We start from the raw sequence: 24100 nt of genomic DNA on the forward strand, positions 1-24100 counted from the left end.
ATTATGGAGAATTTTATGACTGTCAAAAAATTAAGTGTACATTGATATAGCATAAATAGTAGATGAAAAGTTTTCTCAGTACCTGGATGAAAGCAACAAAGGTATGATTTATCTGGAACAACTGGGAAAGGAAGATCCTGGGTAATGGGGGAAAAAATTGAAAACAGATAATACTAAAGCTTTTGGAACAAGCTGATGTCTAACAGGCTGCCCAGGGAAGTCGTTGAGTCCCCATCCCTGGAGATATTTAAAAGACAGGTAGATGTGGTGCTTAGGGACATGGTTTAGTGGTGGACTTGGCAGTGCTGGGTTAACGGTTGGACTTGATGATCTTAAAGGTCTTTTCCAACCTAAACGATTCTATGATTCTATGATTCTAACGTGTGAACCCAGGTGACTGCAGTCCTGTCAGAACTCATGGACCTATGGAGCCAGCTAGATTCTGTCTTGCTGTCATCTTCATTGCTGTCAGCAGCGCTGTAGCCACAAGGCACTGCACCAAACCAAGCGTGCTCAGAAATGAGACTGCTGGGAGAGCAGTGCAGCAGCTCTGCCTGAAATCCGCTCAGGTAAAGCAGGGCTGGTTCACTTAAGTTGTACTCCATCGTAACACAGGTACATGAGATGAGCTGATCAGAGGAGACTATCCATGCTCAAGACTCAAACCAACAATGTTTTATAGACATGAATAAACCAATACTGAGAAAAATCTGTACTGCCTGCAACCAAACTAGAAAATCCATCCAAGGGTAATAAATAGATGCTAATGAATACTACTGGAGGGCCCAGCTTACATTTGGTACAGTCCTTAACTTGAAGAGATCACGATCTAAATGAAACAGCCAAGAAACAGGTGGGTGGATAAGGACTGTTATTAACCCAATTTCATAAATGGAAAAGTACTAAGAGACTCAAAGCTTGGTTATAACTTACACTGCATTCTACCTTTGTAATAGAGAACAAGTAAATGAGAATCAAGCTGCAAAGGGGCTTAAAAAGGCTCACAAGAAACCAGGGAAATAAACTCAAGTTCATTGTCTTAATCGTAAACCCCTCCTTCATATGTGGAGGAAAAACAACATAGGTGATGCCAGTAAAGAAAACAAAAGAGCACTCGCATAAGCATCAATTTTTCCTTTATAAGCTGAACCATACCCCACACGAGTCTTACATTACCAGAAGACAAGTCTCCCGATTTGCCCAGAAACTCTGTCCCATATCCAGCACTGTCAGATTTGAGCTCACAAGTAGAGGAGAAAGAAGTTTTCTTATTCCTGCAGTATCTATGCCGCCCAAAACAGCGAAAACATAGCTTCGAGTGCCATCTAGAGGAGCGCACTCCTCTATAGAAAACAGTTTTGTTGATAAAAGATGTAACTTCTCAAAAATATTTTCAAACTGACCCACCACTCACATGTGCTCATTGCACTGGGAAAAATCTGCCCAACGTCAGTCTTGGATGCAAGTATTAATACAGTGCATGGTCAGATGTATTTGCTGGTACAGGATAATAAACCCATGAAATGGAGCTAGTGAAAACCAGCTGGGGAGGTTCTACTTTGCTAGAAAGTTTAATTAGTGAATGGAACTGTCAGAATATTAAGCAGCCTCTAGAAAGGAAATAGGGGAGGAGAGCGCTAAAAGCACCTGCATCTTCCTCAATATGTTTGCACATATGTGAATACTCACAAAATTTCAACGTTATTGGTAAATATAACTACATGTCTTAAAAATCTGCCTTAATAACAAGCATTGATTTGTAATGATGGATAAAACAATCCAAGGAATCTTGGAAGTGTCTGGAAGAGACAGCTAAGGAGCAGCCTGGAAATCAAAAAATGGGAAATTAGTTGGGATCATCTCCAGAAGACCTCATGGGGAAAGGGCCTTATTTGTATGGGGATTTGTGTGTATTCACAAAGGTATAAATCAGTCCACACACAGACGATCACAGCAGGTCCCGTTGTCATTCTCAGCACAGGGCAGGGATTCAAAAGCACAAAAACGCTTCCTCTGGAGGCTGGGGAGGTTGCACCGTGATGGGGAGGCCTGTGTTCCCTCTACCCAGTTGCTGTGTCTGTGGCAAGAGAGGTGGCCTCAGAGCTAAAATGCAACCAAATGGGGCCTTGCCAGGATGGGAGTGAAGCCACAAGCTGCCACATGCCTTTCAGGGATGGAGAGGTCCTCTGTGCTTTCACAGGTCAGAGATGGAGTGTCAGGACAGGGGGTTTGTCTGACCCTTCTGTGGAGCCGTGCCCTGGGCTTTTGCCTTGGGCTCTCTCTCCTCTGCTGTACATCAGTCCGAAAGCAAAAAGTTCACTTTGCAACTGCATTTCTAGTGTCAGGCAAAGGTGCCTGGCACCGGCAAGGCTCACAGAGCCCCAGCCAGTGTCGCTCACACCCTTCCATGGCTGGAGTGCCCTGCTTTCCTTTCCTGTCACTTCTGAGAGTCATCCAGGGCAGAGCCGCCGCGCACTGGCCGATAAGGATGTAAGGCACCAGATGGCTCAGGTTTATGGTCCCTGCATGATTGCAGAAGAAAAGGCAGTCCAGAGACACAATGCTGGTCAGGGCCAGCACTAGGATAGCCCTAAAGGAGCAAGGATGCTCCCCAAGCACTGCCCACAGTGCAGGCGGGATGCCTTTGCCACACCAGCACTCACGCAGCGGCTTCGCCCCGCTCCCCCCATCCGATTTCCTGCATGAGGCCAAGGCACAGACATTCAACCACTCCTCAGCACTCAGGGGTCCAGGGCAGCTGAGTTGGAAGCTGGCCCCAAGATTTAAATCCCAGGCATTTAACTCTGGCAACTAGCCTCAACGCTTAAATACAGGTATTTCCCTGTACCTCTGACTCCTAAAGGCTTTTAAAAACCTGCCCTTGCTATTGTAGGTGATTACTTACATGGCCTAAATCTTAAAATGGCCAGGAGTTTATTAAAAATATCCTTAAACACATCTAAGCAAACACTGTTAATAGAACATTAAGGTTGAAATATATAGCTTCCTACGATAAAATATCACAACAATAATGATCTGCGTCTCTGATGTATTAAGATCTGGTTGTATCTTCCATGTTTGCTTTAATATCAGACAGCTTGTCATATAACACTGTATGCATTTCATTAACTATGGGATGAGGTAATCACACAAAAAAGGAAATGTCGCACACTGACTAATGGTTTTGCAGGGAGAGTCAACTAGAAGAAGTTCTTGCATCATCCAACAGTGTGGGCACCATGAGGAAGTGATTTCTCTAACAAAGACATAAAGAAGAAAGCTCCTTGTTTTGCACAGGGAACAAGATTCAAATACATTTTTGTTTCTATTTAAAATGTCTATTTCAATTCACTTCAGAGTCTGCCCCTCCAGTTACAGTCTTTCTGTCCCTGCACATCTTCCAGATTCACTGCGTATTTGGAATTCCAGTCTCGCTCAAAAAGATTTTTTAATTGTTCCTGGATAGGCAGGTGCCTTCTATGCAGATTGGTTGAATTCTGTTTGATAATTAGTCCCACGCCAGCTGTATTAATGAAGTAATCTTCTGACCAATTGGAAGTCCCTATGCAATGGAAAAGTAGCTAATTAGAAAACATTCATTTCCCAGTGTTCTGTTTGATCTCCATACTTGTTAAGTCCACATTGCCTGCTTTGCTGATTTGCTGTACAACTGCAAATCTCATTAGGACCAGCAAAAATCAGGTCACCTCCTTCTTATTCCAGACCTCAGGTTTCAGAAAGTCAGTATTAACTGCAACCCTGAAGCTTCATAACACTCGAATTCCATACAGCCTGTGGCAGAGATGCACAAATCTACTCATAAATATGGGAATAGAGGGTAACATTTGGGTATTAAGAGGGGTAAAAGACAGTGTTTGATATGGGTTTCTGTGTTTAAAGAAAAAAATCCTTAATGGACTTAATTCTCTTTACTTGTTAAAGGAAAACAAGAGGAGAAACTGGACCCTTGATCAATAAATCCTCAGGAGCTGTTCTGAGCTCAGCATGCAATGCCCACTTTCAAACCAGGCAAAGCTGGGAATCCAGCTGTAGACATTGTCTAGGGCTCTCTCCAAAACTACCATCATTCAGAAAATCAAACACTGTGACTAAATACACATTTTATCACTTAGCACTTCTGGTGTTCACCTTAGCCAGAAAAATATACTGTCAATTCCAGAAGGTGCTTAGGCACGAAAACAAATTATCTGCATATCTGTCTTCAAAAGAAAACTCAGTAAGAAACAAGTTCTATTAAAGGCAATTGAGGCTGCAAGTCCTCAGCCCGTTGGAAGAGCAGGCTATTTGCTGGTTTGCATTGCTTGGAGAGTGAGCTGACTGAAATGACAGAGCCCTTTCACATTCCCTTTTTTGAGGGATCCTAATAAAAGAGTGAAAAATAAACACCATCCTGACTTTCAGGAATTGAGCAGCAATTGACACTGCTGTTTTCTCATTTCCAATCCTAGAACTCTGTTCAGCAAACAGTGCATGGAATTAATTCCTCCCAGCAATTTCTTTTTATTAGAGCACGATAGATAATGTTATATACTAGAGCATCAGCTATCACCACAACATTCTGAGCACACAGTCTGTGAAATTCCTACTGTGCTTGTCACAGGCAGTGCACTCAGACTTGTCATGCTCTGTTCTTAACGGTTCACAATCATATGAAATAATCTCTTACTGAACTTGACCTACATTATTTTCTCCCCTTCACATCCCTACTTCTTTACCCAAGGCAGACATTCTGATAAAGCCATATACGTTGATATGTTTATCTGCTTTACATGGTAAAATGAGGTCTTTTTTTTGATATTGCAGCCCATCCTATCTCAGCCTCAGTCCTATAGATCTGACGATACTGTAAGTGTTTGGAATAATGGAATACATACCAATATAGGCTACTTTATCAGTGACCATATATTTGTTGTGATTCACTCTCCCGTGAGGAATATTTGTGTGATTCAGAACTGGAACAATGAAGAGTTTCTGGATGGAGAGAAATTAAAAACAGAAAACCAGAGTGAGGAACAGATTGAATAATTGGACAATGCAGATTTTCTATATTTTCAAAGAATAAAATAGCATAGAAAGAATAGAAGACAGTATTCTACACACTGTTATTAAATGTACCATAAAAGAGATTTTACTCTTATCCAAGAAAACTAACAAATAGTACTTCCACTATACATAAAATTGGATAAGCAATTGAGATCAGATAAGCATAATGTTTGCTTCACAATGTTCCATTAGTGGCACAGCTATTATCATTACAGGGCAGACAATTAAATGCAGTTTTAGGCAGCTGTTTAATAGATCTGCATTTACCACTGATTGCTGCTCTTATTTTGTGCTAGAATGGGCTGATCACAGACACAAGCGGTACTGCAGACAACAATAACGCCTAACTTTTTGTGTTAACTCTTACTAAAATCTACATCTCTGTTCTTTTTTTTTTTTTTTTTTTTTTTTTTTTTTTTTTTGTAAAAACCATTCCTCCTTACTTCTGTGACTTTCCTCTGTTGCGGTAACTGCATTATGTTGGGAGGTTCCACACCACCCCTACCCCACTTGATGCATTCCAGCCTAGTGTCTATGGCCTGTGTGTAATATTTAGTGTTCAGAAATGGGTCCATCTGTATAGGCAGTCAGCAGAGCTCTCAATTGTAAAAAACTGATAGTAATTATACCCATTTAAGATAATCCATACAGGAAAAAGTCTATGAGAAGAGCACTAAGTTGTCACATAAACTGTTACTGTCAGCAAAAGCAACTGCGTGGATAATGTCGCAAGTGCTGCAGCTAGGCCCATCCCTTGGTATCACTAGTAGCTTGCAATAGCTGCTTCCTCAAAGGTTATATCTCTTGGGCCTTATTTTCTCAAGGATCCAAAACAGTTGCAGCAACAATGGACAGTCTGATTCTCTAAAACCTGATACTTGCACATGCAACTGGCAGCTTAGACTCAAAAATCAGTGGAGGGCCCATATCCCCAAGCTGTCTTTCCAAAATCAGGTTTCTTATCTTACCACGTCGACACTGATGTGGGCACGTGGGTTGTTGAGATCACGCAGGGACCTCAGATAGTAGAGCATGGCTGGGTCAGAGTGGGTCCAGCAGCTGACCAGAAGCCGGATTTGTACTCTGTAGTTGAAAGCCGCACGTCTCAGAGCATTGTCAATGGCTGGCCAGTATCTAGAGAAAAGTAGGTGGGTGGAAAAAGGGATATTTTGGAAACAGTTCAGTAGAAGGCTGTGACAATAAACTGGGAATACAAGTGACACTGTGCACAGACGGGATCTCTGATGTCTAGTAAGAGAAGCACTTGGGCCTTCACTGGAGGTACAAATAAGATTTCTGCCTTCTACCCAGCCAGTTCTTTTCCCAGTGTGTTTTGAGACCTCCAGTCTCTGCAAAATTGGGTTGAGATTGATCAAAAAGTTTAAAGCTTAGTAAAGTGCATGTACACAGATACACACATAGCATGGTGCCATCATGCTCATTTCCTTAGGAAACTAAAAATAACAGCAACTCCAATTTAAAGCCAGATAAGACAGCATGGAGTAAAAAGGACACTGCAGAGCCCAGAGGAAAGCCTAAGAGCCATTTTGCAGAATATGGCCATTTCAGGACCCTGGAGACTGTTTCTAGTGTCCACAGTGCTCCTGTGCCATCAGCCAGCATGGACAGGCTCTATCCCTTCCCATCTCTCCTTGCCCTCTTTAGTATGCCATGTGCCCCCGAGGTAAGAAACACAGCTGTGCTCTCTGAACACAGGGCTGTCCGTTTTCCTGACGTTTGTGTTGGCAGTAGCTTAGGGGAAAACTTTTAACATCCTTCACCCAACTACACAACACTAAGAGCTGGACAATGTACATCGCAGGACTAATAACTCCAAACACCCACGTAGCATTTTCATTCCACAGATCCTAACAAGTGCTGCACGGAGGAAGACAAGCATCTTTAGTACAGATTGAAGGACTGATACAGAGAGAGGTCCGGCACTCGTTCACAGTCCCATGAGCAATGATGAATTAATTTGCCTAACTTATTGCTTTTGGTCTTATGTACAAAGGCCTGAATTCGCAAATCCTCCCTTGCACATTGTCCTATCATGATCAACAGACCGGCCACGTGCTTTCAGGCTCAGGCTGACTCGTAGATCCTGAAAAACGCGGAAAAACATGCTATTAAGAAATGCTATTTTTGAACGGTTTCCATTTTTTAAATATATCGGTTTCTAGTTGATTAACACTCGGGCATTAAGACAGCAGCTTTGTTCCCTCGGCCTCAGCTGCTGGAGGAACCTAACCTGAACTAATCAGCCTCAATTCATTACACTACAGCTGGTTGCTGTGGAGATAGCCCGAGGCCCCACGCCGCTTTCCCTAGGCCTTTCAAACTCTTGTTTGCATCAGATCAGGCCCTAGATGTCACAAATGGCGGATTAAGGCTTCAGATGAAGAATGAGGAGTATTAACACACTCATTCCTACGGGGGAAAAGAGACTTTCTGTGAACCTATTCTTAGCTAAAAGCAGGAGATGAGAAACCCAGAGATTCAACCATACAACATAGAAACTGAAAATCCTAGCTGTTTGATTTATAAAAAATATCCTCCAAGTGGAAGCTAGACTTTGAGATTTTGTTTCAAGGACAGTGGAATCATCTGTGTCTCTCTATTATCCTACACCCTTCCTGCTAACACACACATGCCCAGCTGAACAACAGAGGCTTTACACAGTCATGCCAGAGGACATGATACGTGGTATAATTGTGACTAAATGGCAACCTAGAGCTCACCCGATTCTTTACAAGCCACGTTGTACATAATTATTTTGCTTGAACTTCTTTCTCAGTCAGATTATTTAGATGATTGGAAAACTCAGAAATATACTAAGCAGATAATACTCAGAGCACTTGGTTGCATGTAAACACCCTAATTCAAGCATATCTACGAGGATTTAGGGCCTTAGTGGTTGCCCCATGACTGACTAACTTTCTGTGTTACTCAGATTTGAGTTGATGTGCAGAGTCTGTATAATTCCGCTGTCCTTGGGCAGCCCACTGGGACCGTGGCAGTGATCCACCACACACAATTTGATCACTCCAGACCACCACTACCACCTTCTCTTTGAGACCTCCTGCTGCATACACCCAGCATGCTTCAGGAACTTGGATGCCCTTAGATGGAATTATAAAAAAAGTAAAATGAAAGCCCAGAAGTTTCCTTAGAGACTGTTTCAGCTACGATTGCAAAGGTCGGCAAGGACAGTTAAGAATCAGCCTCTAAACTATGGGTCAAGTAGGTCAAACAGGCAGCAGGGCCAGAAGTCAAGAGTCTTCAGAAGTAAAGAACAGAAAGAGAGAACAAGAGCAGAAGAGGGGAGCAAAGCAATATTTTCTCTGAAAAGTCTGACATCAGATATATTTCTGCTGTTCCCATTCCTCTCTCTGTTCATAAAGCTGCTCTGCTGTATTCTGAAGGCAGCTGTATCTGACTGTCCCTAGCCTGGCACTTCAGTTTTCTTGCTGTGTGAAGGGCACAGGAGGCTGCTCTAAAATGCTAGCAAAGCACATGGGCAGTATGGGATGCCATCCTTCCTGTAGCATCGGTATTTGCACAGTCCACAAGGCAGTCGTGAATGCAGAGCAAAGCCTCAGTCCTCTCCACTCTGAATATTTTTATTGCAAAAGTGGGGGAATAGTACATTTTTGCTTTAAATAGAGCGGTCAACTGATTTGCTCAGAATTAAAATTGTACCTTTCTGGATGAACGAAACGGCTGGTAGGGAAATATTCCATAACAGAAACATAGACAAATTTCTGTGCCTCACTGATAATACTGATTATAGCAAAGAGGTCGTGGGTGCGACCTTCTGGACAAAATGCTGGAGGAGAAGCCTGTAAAGAAGAAAACATGCGGGTCAATGATTTCATGCTTTTTCTGTCAGATCTGTTCAGTTTTCATTACACAAAGCATTTGGAGAGGACCACTATTGTTCCTCGTGCCTCCCATGTCCTGATGGGTTAGACACTTATTGATATATTGAGCCCACAGGTAATTAAAGGAGTCCTGCACCCCATCCTTGCCATACTACTGACAGCCGAAGCTGGGTCGACCCTTATTCCTTGAGTAGTTCCAGAGAAACCTGTTGAATGAATTATTATCCAACTGGAGCACAAGTAACTGAGGACTGCTGAAGAAACTTTTCTGGCCAATGCCTAAACATAGTTTACCATCTATCTTGTTATTTTAAAACATACTTACAGAAAAATAGGCTTTTGTTGACACTCCACTAAATTCTACTTCCAGAGGCCGATGCTTGTTAATGTGGGTGGAATAATTAAGAGGCCAAGGGAATGGAATGGTGGCATTAGCATGTCCAAGATCCCAGTAAGTACTAAATGTTTTCCAGAGGTCTTTGGCCAAGCAGCTGCAGTTGTATATCACAGCACCAAACTCTTTCACCTGCGAAGAGAGCAAGCTGTGTCACAGCCCCAGAAAGAGCCACCGTGCCTCCAGGGGTTTCTTTGCCATTTCTCCCACTCAGTCAATATTTTACATCATCATGATTTCTGTCTGTGCTAGGATGTGAATTTCCCCCCAGATTTTTGAATATGCAGCAGCAGAGCTTACCTGAGATAAAGATCTCCAGTCCATATTTGCACTACCAATATATACGTGTTTCATGTCTACAATCCAGAATTTGCTATGCAACACTCCTCCTGCCAAATGTCCAAAATTTATCTTTTTTACATAAGCCCCTGAAGAAAGATGGGAAGGGCAAAAAGAGTTTAGATACAGCATGGAGATGGTAATCTACACTGCTTCCCTGACAGCCAGAACATTCCTGGATGTCCAATACCTGCAACTGGTAATAACTAACAAAATTCACAAGCACTCATTCCTGGGAATACAATAACTTGCAAAAATATACAAAATGTGAACTTTCAGAAAAATCCTTAAGGGCATGACAACATGCACAGAAATCACAAACTAGTGAATACATAGTGCTTGTCCTGTGAACCCAGGTAAGCACCATGCCAGAATAGGCCTTGGAGACCAGTTTCTCTCAGATGCCTTTTTGCATTACTGAAGTTCTGAGGACATCCCTGAAGTGAGATAATTACCTTTTTCCTCTAAAAGCTCAAGGTCAGTTGAATTTGTAGCCAAAGTTGGCATACTTGCTGCAACATACACAGAGACATTCTCTGCAAGTAGTCTCTCAAACCTCTTCAGAATATCTTCACCCTGCATGGTACATTTTTTTGTTAATTTTTATATTTTGTTATAGAATGTTTAGTAAAATATATGCAAATACAGTGTTACTAATGGATGCTTCCTTTGAAGAACCCCAACACAAGGAAGGTCAGAAATTTCACCTATTTCAGGAGTGTTTCAACCAGAGAAAAAAAGGAACAAAGATTCTGATCCAATGTATGAATCAAAGTTTGCTTTCTATCGTTTAATGCTATTGGAGATAAGGTTTAAAAGTACAACCACAAACATTCCAGACTTCAAAGGTGAACACCCCAGTGAAGATCAACTCTTGGATGCTGATGCTCAACAGATATGCTGCGTCATTTCTCCCTAAGGGTAAAAGTAACAGAGACTGTCCTAAACTGAGCAGTCCCTTAAACAAAGACAGGGCTCAGCCTTACGTCTGTCACTTTTACTTCTTCTCATGTGGAGGAGCTGAGTCAGCTTACAGTACCAGACCCACCCGGTGAGGAAGACAAGGAGACCAGTCCCAGAGAGTGAGGACAAAGAGAAAGGTGTGCCAGGAGGGAGGCGGAGGCTCTCCCCACAGTAATAAACAGGCCAGCATCTGGTCTAAGAGCAAACAATGCAATTCCTGACACATGACTAAACTCCATACCTGCCTGAAATAGAGTGGCCTTGTCCCTTCTGCTTTTCAGAACAGTCCCCAGCCCATACTGTCCCCCAGACTCTGCTCAGGAGTGCCTGGGAGGTTGCCAGCTGCCACAGGCCAAAAGAGAGCCAAGGGACAATTAAACATGACGGAGGGTTGCAAGGCGAGCCTGTGCTGTGGCTTCTGTCGTTTACTTGTGGTGGTGGAGCCAGGGAGGCCCCACAGGAAGCCTGGCTGCACAGGGTGCCCATGAGGACAGCCCTGCAAAGGAGAGCGAATGTCCTAAGCTGCTGTCCAATGGCATGGTTCAGGGGCACCTGCAAAATGGGCAAATGCAGATGCTGTGCCTGTACATGGCGGAGACGCAGCCTCTGACACAATCAAAAGTCCAGCAGACGTTGCTTCCTGACTCTTCCAGCTAGCCAGTGGGAACTGGCATGTTCATTTGTGTATATGGGATCTTGTAGGCTCTTCAGCCATGCCACTGGCTGCCTCTACCACAGGTTGTCCATCTGCAGAGTAACTGAGTGTGGGGTTGAGACTGACCTCTGGCTTGCTCTTAAAACACAGTATAGAAATATTCAGAGATATAGACAGAGCCCAGGTGGAGTCTAGCTTAACTGAAGAAGGAAAGTTGGTGTGCTGCTTCAGACCAGCACAGAAAACCTTTCTGGGTTTGCAGGAAGAGTCAAGCAATGTCTCTGGGAGACAAACCACACAGTCAATCTGCCATCTGCCACGTGTACATGAGACATACAACCATGGATGTACTTGTCGTTGATTTTCTCCTACCTGCTTGGAAGATGAATCGTTGACGTTGATATCCTTCCCAGTAAGAGACCAATAGTAAGAAGCCACGTGAATTTTTTCCTGGGCTATATCAAGGAGTCTCATCCAGGCTTGGTACAAGGGTTTGGCTGCAGTGCTATTTATCTCAAAAGCTAAGTCATAAGGAACATTTTCCACAAGTTCAAAGCTGCAATGGCAATTGTATATCGTGAAGCAAGTGATTGTGACCCAAGCAGGAAAACAAGCACCTGTCATGCTGTACTGTTGGCCATTTTGAACATCAACCTCAAAAGCAAACAAGCTGAGCTGGACAAACGAACTGGGAGTATTCTGTATCCCCATTTTTTATAGCCAAGCTTATATGTACATTGTCGTCCCAAATCCAGCAGAATGGCTTCTCAGTAGCCATTCTGAGCTTTGAATTTTACCATCCTAAAGACGAGGAGAAAGATAACCTCCCAGGGCTGGGTATCACTTTGGTACCCTCTCCACTCTCTGCCAGGACAAACACCCACTGCCCCCCCAGCCTCTGAAAGAGGGTGAGCTCAGCAGAGGCTGCTTTGCCCACTGGTCAATCTGCTGCCTCCCACCACTGTCACAACGGGAGGATGGCTGGACGTGGTGGAGCAGCTACAGAGCTATGCTGAACATACAAGCACAGGACCAGTAATGGAGCTGTGAAGCTGCCCCTACCGCCCCTCATAACGGGCAACTACTAATGACCCAATGCCTAAACTTTTCCCAAATTAATGGTACTTTATCACTTATTGTACAATGGGAAGAGAACAAAAGCCATGCTGATATTGTCAGCATTGTAACTATTTCTCCACCTGGTGATTACTTCTCCATGTGCCATTGGGCATGGCTTACCTGCAGGAGTCATTGGACCTATTGGATTCCTCCTCAATTATTGTGGTTCCTGGGAGATCTCCGTAGAGTCCTTCTTCCTCCTCCACCGCTTCGTAAATGCTGACAACTGCTGCTTCTCCCTTAGGATCAACTATGCTGTCCACTCTCATGAAGTAAACAGCCATCAGGACAAGGCCAAGTATCAAAAGTGCCCCTAAGATTTGAAACTACAACAGAATCCAAATAGGAGAAGACTTAAGCAATCACCAAGTCACTGATACACCAGCTAATGGATGACTACCTGTTGCAGGTGAGTAAATCACAATCATTGAATAGTGGTTCTGCTTTCAACTGCTGGCAGACAGTATTCTTAAATGTACCACTGAAAGTGAGGACCACAAGCTGCATAGGTGGTGGTTTATGTGAGGACCATGATTTTAATTTTGGTTTAATTTTTCCTGTGCCATCATATCAAAAACCTGTTTTTTCCCCCAACCTGATGATTAGTTTGACGTTGATTAGCTTTATTTTATCACAAGACAAATGGGTGTTCAACAAAATTCTACAAAAATCAAAACAAGGAAATCCATAACACAAGTGTAGCTGTGGGATCAAGCCCAGCACTACCATAAAGAGGACTGCATGAAGTCAGGGAAGAAAAAACAGGTCTAAAAATGTTAGAAGCAGAAGGACATTTTGTGGTTTCTGAACATGTTCTGGTTTTGCATTTTAACTTAAGCCTTACTTAAGTGAAACTACACAAATCTCACTTATCCATATGGTGAGTGAAGAGTGTTTCCTTGTCGTTCTAGTGTGGTCAGTTAGCTTCATTTCCCTTTTTCTTTTTTCCCTTTTCTTTTTCATTTCCTTTTTTTTTTCCTGAACGTAGATGAAAAAAAAAAAAAATAACCTGGCCACCTGGTATATCCAGATCTGGAGTCCAGCCACTGACACGCTGTAACATACAGCACCAGGCTCTATATGTTGCCCTGTATTAAGAAGGAAAAGACAGCCACCAGTGCAGATCCATTTCCCCCCAACAATTATCATGTCTAGCTCCCAATGGCAATTCTTGGGAGCTGGGAGCGTCCACCACCCTGTGATAGGCAATATGCACTTCAGAGTTGAGCTTTTGAACCTCCAGACAGGAGAAGCAAGTCTGGGAGTGGTCGTGAGGCTGTAGCTATAAATGTGAGCTCCCAAAAGGGTGCATATGAAAATTGCTCAGAAACCAATTGCCTCTGAAAGTATCTGTTTCAGTTTCTATGCGGATGAAGTTTCTTACCTTTCATTTTTTCTGCTTTTCTCAAGATCTACAGTGCTGCCATCAATTTCAGACAGTGATTTGAATGAGAAGAATGTTTTTAAACTGACTCTCTACTTAAATTTTTGCCTTCTGGTTTGTTCTCCCCCTCATTGATGGCAAAAAAATCCCACCAGTTTTTAACAGTTCTGCATTTGATTCCGTGAACATGTTGGCAAGACTTAAACATTGCATAGGTTTTAGAAGACATTTCTATTTTGAAGTCACATCTTGGCTGTCACCACGCTGTACACTGTGATGTCCAGGTGCTCTAGGCATGCTGAATAAATAAATAAATACCATGCTAATGGTGGAAGCGAGGCTATTTGTACAAGCAAGGTTTACTGTCCTGAGCCAGGGCTGCAGGATTAGGCTCCACATTACTCCCTCTCGGCAAGGTTTGATCAGCCTACCGGATAAATCAATGAGGGTTTTGTCACTCACTTGTTTACAAATAGGATCGAAACCTACATGGATTTCTAAAACAGGCAATAAAATAATTCTTAATCTGTTATTTCTTTTCAGAAATGTCAGTGTAATCTCAGCTCTTGTAAGCAAATGTAGCGTATCCCAATAATTACCATTTTGGCGACTTTTTGATTGTTCACGCTTAATTTCATGTTGGAGGACTCATTAAACATCAGGGATGTTTTTAATGCTTTTTTCACAATCTGAAAAACAGAAATGCATGCAAGGGGAAAAATAAAGCTTTATGGCAACATTTGTATAAAATCAGTTACAGAGTAAAAATGCAGGTTACTGCCATTGCTTTATATAGTGCTCTGAGATTTAAGTACGGATCTGTGCAACATCCTCACAGTATTAGGGGTCTTGAGTGACATCAACAGACTCCAAAGTGAGAGAGAGAGACAGGTCCCTGCAGTTTTTCCCCTGGTGCTGTCTACACACAAAAATCACTGCAGTAATTAATGTGTAAACAACTGCATCACTGCCTCTTCAAATTATCCTCCAACACCCACTTTTGTCCTGTTGCAAGCTAACGCATTTGCCAACAGGCAATAATTAAGCGCAGAAGATGTGGGTGATAGTGTACAACATCAATGCCACCCTGTGTGTGACTCTGTTAGGCTCCTGCTCTCTTCCTCTGCATGTGAGTTACCTTCAACGTTGGTGTCTCTTGCAGAAGGGACTCTGTTAAGGGGACATGGACCAGGCTGAAATCTAAATGCCTCTTCTCCCCTGTTGCAACCATGGACCTGGGAAGTAAGTTAACTGCTTTTCCTCCTCAGACAGTATTGCTCCAATCTTGTGTTATCACCAGCAGAGGAAACCAAAAGAGCAAATACCAAAATATGCCCAAATTCACAGCAGATGGTAGGGCAGGGGTAGCTGGCCACTTGCCTGTTTTGGATTCTCAAAAGGTCAAACCAAAAACTTCACACATGCCCCACACATGGGTCATGAATCATCCCTGCACCGGCAGAGGTGAATTTGGCCCATAGGAGTCAGCTGTTGTTTTTCATGCTCAGAAGCAAGAAGCACATCCTGGGGTATGATAGATTTCAAAAAGTGCTCCTAGATGATATCACCACCTGTCCAGTCCCCAAACTACCGCTTCCTATCCCTGAGCGCTGGGTGTTTGTAGCCTGGAGGAGGAACATGTTGTAACGGTATCAGATACTCAGTTGCTCTGTGGGTGGCCACTCTCAAACAAGTTTTAGTTAGGAAGGATCCTGCCAGGCTTGTCCCATCCATCTTGCCATATGTTCATAGCTATTGTCACCTGAACTGGATGGGCTCATGGTGTCTGCCCTCCCAGACCGGTAAGGCAGCATGGCCACACATGTCCATGCTGCGTCCAACTCCTGCCTGCTCCACCTTTCCGTACGGATGTTGTGACCACATGGAACAGGCAGGAGCTGGACACAGCATGGATACAGCCTCAAAGGCTTCTTGTGGGACCCAACTCACAACAACTAGTGGGGCTGGACCAAAGAGGTGGAGGATGTCTTGGGAGACAAGGGAGGTGGGTCTGAAACAGTGTGACTTGGGGAATGCAGAGAGGGATGTGAAAAGAGAGGACCCAAGGTAAAAGAGCAGAAAAGGGAGAATGAGAGAGGTGGAGAGAGACAAAAAGGTATGAACAGCCATGCTTAAAAGCACGCTAGAGCCGCAGAGATGAAAGCTGAGTGTTTGTTTCAGGGTCTGCTCGTTGTTGTTATCAGCTGCAGTCACCACAGCAGCGCCTGCTTTCCAAGGCAGTTTTACTCACTTTTCACTGGCACTTCCTCTTGCTGCCCCAGATCCAGAGGCAAGCTTTTACGCTAGAAATAGTTATAAATGCTGGCAGGTAAACCCTCATTCTCCCAGCCCTGGAGAAACTGAGCTGCTGCCAGCAGTGAAAGACAGCTGGCCATTCCCTGGTGAATGTCAGGTCCCCATGCCCCTGAAATCCCAGTTCATGTTTTAAGCACAGTAAAAAGATGCAATGCCTTACCCCAAAGAGCTTACAGCCCGAGCAGAGACGGGGACATAACACAGCACGCAGAGAAAGCTGCGCGACACCAGCACACGTCGTTCCACTGCCCGGAGAGAAAGTGGCCAAATGCCAACCCAGAAAACTTAGTGGGAAGAAAGGGAAGAGAGAGCAAGAGAGAAGAGGCTAAGGAGTTTGGCAGGAAACTGAGGCAAGGGGATTTTCAAAGGAGGAGGAGAAAGACAGCTGAAAACCAAGAGCAGCCGCCCTTCGGCCTAGGCCAGGAGAGCCCGGTGAGGTTGCAGGTCACGCTCCACAGCTCGCTGCTTCGGCAGCAGCTGTCCCAGCCGGCTGGGCTGTCCAGTAACACCCCCCCGGCTGGTTCTCATCACAGAACCAGAGCATGAGAGGTCTCATCTTGTCCCTCTGGCCCCCAGAGCTAAAGTGCTCCCCAGGGTACATTTGGTGGCCCAAGCAGTGTCTTGGTAAGGAACTGCAGCTGTAGGTGCACTTACAGCCGTGTGATGGCTTCAGGAGGGAGCTTGTGAGAAACAACTTGTTTCAGTTCTCTTTTTCAGCAACAGTTACAAAATGGCTTCAAAAAGCAGCATTTCTCTTAAAATATGAGAGTGAACAGATCTCATCTGTGCCATAATAGAGTCATCTACCCTTTGGATCAAAGTCCTTCTTGATATCTTTGACTGGTGATGGGTTAGATTCCCAGCAGCAATACAGAAGTCATGAGAACTGCACTAAAATATGCAGTTTAATTTTCAAGAAAGAAAAATATCACAGACTCAACCAGAATTCTTAAGAATAATATTGTAGCCAGTCAGTAATTAACTATGGCTCCTTCTAAGGGCTGTACTAGCTGCCAATTTCAATGACTAAAGTTCATCCAAGAGCAATAAATACAAGCACTACTTAGCGTTGCTTCACAGACTGGAACACAAGCTAATACCACAATCTCCTGAGTACACACGGGAGACTGTTGTTTATAACAGTAAGGCTGCTTTCTCCCTGCCCCCAAAATAACTTTTGGTAATTCTTTTCTCCATCAGCATCAAACTGTTTCAGATTTTGGATTTCAAATGCAAGGATGAGATTTTTCACTATACAAAATCCTCCTCACACAGTGGTTGAAGCTCTGCAGATGAACAAAGTGCATTCATCTCTTCATGACCACCCCCCAGCACCCTCAAAGTGATGGCAGATGTACTTACCATCCTGGAAGACCTCCTCCTGTGTGGATGTCCTACTGTTGTCTGATGTTACTCCCAACTCTACTTACAAGAGGCAGCGCACATGCTTCTCACCAGCAGATTTGTTTCGGGTTCTTCTGATTTTTTCCTCCTCCTACTGCAGATTACTTCCTCTTAAACACTGAGTTTCACAGCACGCGCTGACAGTTAGAGTCCCAAGTTATCATAGAATCATAGAATGTCCTGAGTTGGAAGGGACCCACAAGGATCATCGAGTCCAACTCCTGTCCCTGCATAGGACAACCCCAAAATTCACACCATGTGTCTGAGAGCGTTGTCCAATTGCTTCTCGAATGTTGTCAGGCTTGGCGCCGTGACTACGTCCCAGGGGAGGCTGTTCCAGTGCTCCAGCACCCTCTGGGTGAAGAACCTTTTCCTAATGTCCAACCTAAACCTCCCCTGGCATATCTTCCTGCTGTTCCCTCGGGTCCTCTCATCAGTCACCAGGGAGAAGAGATCAGCGCCTGCCCCTCCTCTTCCCCTTGTGAGGAAGCTGTAGACCGCGATGAGGTCTCCCCTCAGTCTCCTCTTCTCCAGGCTGAACAGACCAAGTGACTTCAGCCGCTCCTCGTACGGCTTCCCCTCTAAACCCTTCACCGTCTTTGTGTCTGTCCTCTGGACACTCTCTAGTAGCTCCGTATCCTTTTTGTACTGTGGCACCCAAAACTGCACACCGCGCTCAAGGTGAGGCCACACCAGATCACCTAGTTGTTGCAACCCAGTTCTTAGACTCCAGATCCTGAGCTCCACCTGTTTGGCGTAACTGTCTGCAGTGCCTGACCTGGTTCAAACTCTGTTGAATGGCTGAGTTCCCACCACCCTCAGCGGTGCAAGATCAGAGCCTAGATCAGCACTAGAAGACACTGGTTAAAAGGACTGCTCAGCTTCGGTGCGGTTTGTGTCCCAGACGTGGCAGTGTTCTCGCTGCTTCATTCTTAACCCACCAGAAGCTTCATTTTAAACAGATAAACAAACCCTCCAAACCCACCTCTCCACCCAGTTCCTCTTGCAAGCACTCTCCTGCCCAATCATCCTTGGACAAACATAAGGGAGCAAACTAGCTCCTTTGAAATAATACAGCTTTCGTCTTAAACAAATGGTATTTGGAATTTGCAGTGACATTGTTGAGGGAGAAGGTTACATGCAATGTTGAGTTTGAGGCAGCTTCTACGAAATGTCTTCTGTAAAAATCCAAAGGCTGCACCTCAGTCGATACAAGTCAATGTGTCACTGCTGCTGTTATTCTCTAGGCAGTCCCTTGATCCTATTGAACTGAAGGATGTAATTCCCTAGTTCAGTACCTGAGGAAAGCTGCTGTAGGGGAAAAAACCAACAGAGAGACAACTGAGAGCCAAGAAGGATCATGAGGCTTTATCATACCTTGGATTAAGCTGCTGAAGATGGAAAAGCAAGGATGGGTCCGGTACAGCAGAAAGAGGCCTTTCTCTAGGAATATGAAGGTGTCACAAATCCTCTGCTTCCCCTGGGATCAAAGCACAAGCAGTAACTCAACAAAGGCCAAAAGTGAGAGAAAAGATGGTGGAGCAGATAGGACGCCTGCCTGACCAGCCAGCGCTCTCCTGAATTTACTGCTGTACACAGATCACCTGTCACTGGCGCCATCCCAAATCTCTATCAAAACAGGGCTTAAAAACAAGGCAAAGGCTACCACCATCCCTTTAGACTCAGATTACCAGAGAGCTGAAGGCACCACACAAGCAGCAGCACATTTGTATGAAGTTCAGGACTTATCATTAGTTGCTCCAGTATCACCAGTTTAGTTCAGACTGGGAGAAGCTGGGTTATATCCGGAGGAAGAACAGCTTCCAGAAAATGGAATTGTATTTCTCTTCCTCCTTGGCAGCTCTCTAACCAGTTACAGCTCTGATTAATCCCATCGTCCTCCTCCTCTCCAGCTTGCAAAGGCCTGGTTTCCTTCTGCTTATCTGATCTCACATACAAGCCCAACGCCAACTGCGCATTTCTGATCTTGCTAGCAGTGATGTAGCTGTGAGGGTTTAAAGATGGAAGCAGGTTTGTGGGGAGAATACAGTTTATCTGACCAACTCTTGCAATTGGAGGGAAGAAAGAAGAAAAGACTGGCAAGTTTCAGGGCAAACAAGCAATCTTTTTTATTCTTCCTCTTCCCTGTCTCTCAGACAAGGCTTCTTCTACCAGCTGCTCTGGTTGGCTTGCCACCATCCCACACACAGCTCTCGCCGTACAGTTGGATGCCACGCTGTGGTTAACGTACTCCCTCTAGAAAGCATGCTTGGACTCCAGTCTGTTGGAAGGGTGCATTAAAAGATACAGTACAAGATTTTTTAATGCCTGTGTGGGAGGTTTGCTAAGAAGAAACTGCCAGTTTAACACGTTCTCAGCTCCAAGAGCTAATAATAGATAAAAACTTTGCTACCACTGCAGAGATTACTACAAAACTACACTTTCTGTTTCACGAGGACTCGGGGGCTGGGCTCCAAATACCAACAGTCAACAGAAGGATGGGAGGCAGGAACAGCCAGGGTCCTTACACTTGGAAAGAAAAATGCTCTATTTATACTTTGTGCCAAAAGATTGTATACTCAAATGAGCTGGGGGGGGCGGGGGGAAGTCATTTCAGGTCAAGAATTGGGAAGTGATTCAGCCGACAAGCCTAGAGAAAATTTCAGTCTAAATAAAACTGTTATTCTTTTGCTTGGAAATATTTTTAAAGATTTACTCAATTTTCACTTTTTAAAAAAATTCAATAAATTCACTAAAATATCTAACCATGGACTTGAAACATTTAACTTGAAATATTTAACACTTATTTGGAATTTTTTCATTCAACCTAAAATTAAATGCTTGTCAGCTGTATTTTATTTGGAAAAATATTTCAGTTGGGAAAAAAGAAAAAAAAATCAGTGATTTACATAGCTCAAGTGATTGCAGAGTCCTTTGCTGTCTCAGTCTTGTCACTCCTTTTGCGCGGCACTCGCCCTCCAGTCACACCGAGGAAAGATGGCCTACGAGTATTTGGAGAAGCTTCAGCACGTGCCGTCTGCCTCGAGTATATCTGGCTTTGTACTGCAAAAATTATACTCCTCTTCTTCGATTTGCAAAGTCCCTGGCAACCCAGGAAACGACCGGGACCACTATCCTCGCGTCCTCCTGAAGATAAAGAACGTTTTTCTTGCTTACGCAGAGGTTGCTGTGCCTGTGGTGAAGGTGTGTTACAGTCTACGTTATAACCCATCCTCTCCCAGCCTGAGCAGCTGCCAGCAGCTAGGAGGGAGAGCCCTTCCCGGGGAGAAACGTACCACCCAAAAGAGTGACCTGCTATCTGCGGTTACTGCTGCGCTAAAGCCTATTGCTGAAACCAAATTTCACCCATGCCTCTGGATCTTTCCTTGTCTACGAAGCATCCCCAGGCACCAGGTGGATGCCACATTTTGGGTTTGTACTTTTTTTTTTCTCCTTCCTATGGTTCCTGTGAGTTGGACGTCAACAGAGGCAAAAGCGTTACTGCTGAACAAGCCTTTTCTGGCACTAATTCTTTTGGCAAGTACAGTATTTTCAGTAATTTCTGTTCAGAGGAGGAAAAAAAAGCTTAAGGAGGGTAGAGACCTAGTGAGTACTATTTTCTTACGTTTATTTTTCTTGGCTTCCCTTTCTCAGCCCATGTCATTCAGAGACCTAAGAAGTCAATGCATTAAAAACTTTAAAAACACTAAAAACACTAATAAAACACTTTTTCTAGATAACCGCATCAAGTCTGCTCCTGTGCGCAGATGCTCCAAGTATCTGCAAGGCTGCATCCAAATGGCTGGACCCCGCCTGAGGAAAGCAACACATCCCACCGCCAAGCCACCCACTCTTGCCCCATGTCAACCCCATCCCACCAGAAAAAGATGAGACCAGCAGGGCTTTGCTCTTGAGCAGGCGACAAACGCCCTTGTTGAAAAAGGCACGGTCCTCCCACACCGTCGCGTGGGCAGGACCCACCAGCTGAGGGCCTGTTGGTAGATCTTCACGCGACATCAAAAAATGAGAACCCGTCTCTCTGATGACTTAAAGTTTTGCTCTAAGGAAGGATCCTGCAAACCTTGCTCAACGCAACGCTTTCTGGCGTTCCCTTCTATACCCACGTGGAAAACCAGGCTCTGTTTCCCAATGCAAATGAGGACATTGAAGAGCTGCAGTCGCAGCTGAACACTCAGCAGGACAATGCACAGAAGAGATCATTACTTTTGCCATCCATCCTTTATTTTTAAATTCTGCCAGATAGCAGCTGTCATTACGTTGCAAACAGTTTTAGCCACAGTTCCACTACCTCTTATGTTTATTCAGTCAGACTGTTAAAAAATTAATGAAGCGGATGCACTATTGATTTCCAAAGAGCACTTTGCATAGCATCCCAACTCGAACACCGCTCAGCACTGCTGGGGAAGCCCGTGGAGAGGCAGTACAGTGAGTGGGTAACCCAGCCCTGTAGCTTAGACAACACAGAAAGCCGCCTCTGCAGACACAGGGTACACAAACTAAGTTAAGGGAGGCAGAAGAATTTTTTTTTCTTTTTTTCTTTTTTTAAACACAAAATCCTTCCCTAAAACCGTAAGCATAAAAGGTCTCATGTTCAAGTATCTAAAGCGAAGGTCACCAGGGGATGGTAAAGTCTCCAGCTGATCCTGGTAAGGTATTAATAGGTTTTGTTTTTTCCCCATTTGTCTGCATTTTAGTTATTGCTAGCAAATAATGCAATGTTTTTATCAGCTACACATGTTCTACATCCTACGTAAGCTGTGCTAGTGCAGAGGACGTGGAGCCAGCGTCCCACCTGGCACCCAGCAGGGTGGGAGACGCTGCAGGCACCTGAAGGCTGTACAGAGGGGAAAGAGGAATTAATGTTATTTCAAAAGTGTCAGGAAGGATGCAAAGGTCGGACAGGACTGCAGGAGGGAAGGACAGTGATGGAATGAAGGGGAAAAAAAAAAAAAAAAATCAAAAGTTTCACAGACACATAAACTCCTATATATATATATATATAAAATATATATAAAAAATGTAAGAGCAAAAGAGCAAGTATAATAATCTTTTTCTATAATTACGTACCTGCTGAGGAATGATCATATCCAGGCTGGATTTAGCTACCATTGTTAATCACAGCAATGAAATAAAACAGCACTAAAAATTATATCAAATATCGCCATACCATACTCAGAAGTAAGACCACCCTCAGGTGACGGGGACTTGGGGACTTCAATCCTGTAACTACAGGGGCAGGGGACTCCTGTGCTATTAGAGAGCGATCTGCCCCAGCCACAGGTGTCACCAGGACGGATCCAGCTGCACTGGGAGTCTTCAGTTGCTGACCATTCTTTCATTACATTGTACTTAACACCGATGTAAACAGGCAGTTGAAAAATTTAGTCCACCAAACACATACTCCCCTCCAAATTAACACACAAAATCCAGAATCATTGTCACATGATAAAAGAATGATTTATTAGAGCAACTTTATGATAAAATTATATAAAATAACAATTTGGTTTTTTAAAGACGTCCACAATATCACCTTAAAACAAAATGTACACATACTGCCTATAATTCAAACAAAAATAAATTACCATTAAAAAAAACAAAAGCGGAAAAAAATCAGGGCAGGATAAACAAATCAAAATTATACACAGCGTTTCAAGAGGGTGTGGAAAAGAGAAAGTCATTAATCGATTCAAGTTATACAAACGTGTTTCAGCTTTACTCTCAGACAGCTCAGCTTGCATTTGTGTTGCATGCAAATGGAATGATCCAGTGAACAGTTCAGAACAGCAGAATCAGCAGCATAACAACAGCAGAGAGTGAAATAGGCACAATTCAGCATGGGGCACATCGAAAGTGAACAGGTAGTTCTGTCTGGTCTTTGCAAAAGTTATACACATTTACTGCACTTCAAAAATAGCTAGTGTGATCTGCAAAACAAGAAAAAACTAGCAGAATCTTGCACTTAAATACTTTACACTTTTTTATCTTTTTTTTTTTTTTGTCTCCTCTTTTTTCAGTAGGCTGTATGTAAACATTCCACTAGTTGTACCTTTACTAAAATACTTAAAGATGATGCAGATGTACTTTTCTCCTGGAGCATGACCACGACATGACATCACCGTAGATACATTTAGGTCCTCGCTCACAAAGCTCGTACCCATCCTCGCAGGAATTTACATTCACGCCATCAGAACAGAGTAACAGGTTTTTACATTTGAAAGCGTCAAACTGAGAACATGGTTTTCAAGTACAGCGGAAGAGCTGAGGGCTGGGATTTTGAAAGGTGCTCACAGCGTCAGGCACCCAAAGCGTATGGAAACCCGACAGGACCTGAGCACGTGCTTCCCTAAGACTTTGAAAATCCCACCCTTCGTTACATTTCTTTAGTCAGATACAAAAGAAGTGAAAGCAATATGGTATGAGCGTGACCCACAGGCCAGCATCACCCCTACCAAACTCAATGCAAGGCCCATCCGTAGCTCATGGAAGCCAACGGGTATCTTAACGCACTGACCCTGGGCCACGCAGATACACCACTACACATCTGTTACGGTCACACC

The 24100-nt window shown here is 43.9% G+C and overlaps 1 protein-coding gene across 1 annotated transcript; it reads right to left on the minus strand.

Moving 5' to 3' along the window:
- Nucleotides 1-2754: 2754 nt before the first annotated feature.
- Nucleotides 2755-17570, minus strand: PLD4 (phospholipase D family member 4). Its single transcript, XM_082316902.1, has 11 exons — nucleotides 17481-17570; nucleotides 14402-14491; nucleotides 12539-12744; nucleotides 11672-11855; nucleotides 10137-10257; nucleotides 9643-9770; nucleotides 9274-9474; nucleotides 8767-8906; nucleotides 6033-6198; nucleotides 4896-4992; nucleotides 2755-3562 (listed from the first exon to the last, which is right to left on the minus strand). The coding sequence occupies exons 1-11, from the start codon at nucleotides 17481-17483 to the stop codon at nucleotides 3354-3356; spliced, it is 1545 nt and encodes a 514-aa protein (XP_082173028.1). The 5' UTR covers nucleotides 17484-17570; the 3' UTR covers nucleotides 2755-3353.
- Between the last annotated feature and the right edge of the window lie 6530 nt (nucleotides 17571-24100).

This window comes from Platalea leucorodia (genome assembly GCF_965183815.1).
Source record: "Platalea leucorodia genome assembly, chromosome: 7".
Classification (NCBI taxonomy): domain Eukaryota; kingdom Metazoa; phylum Chordata; class Aves; order Pelecaniformes; family Threskiornithidae; genus Platalea; species Platalea leucorodia.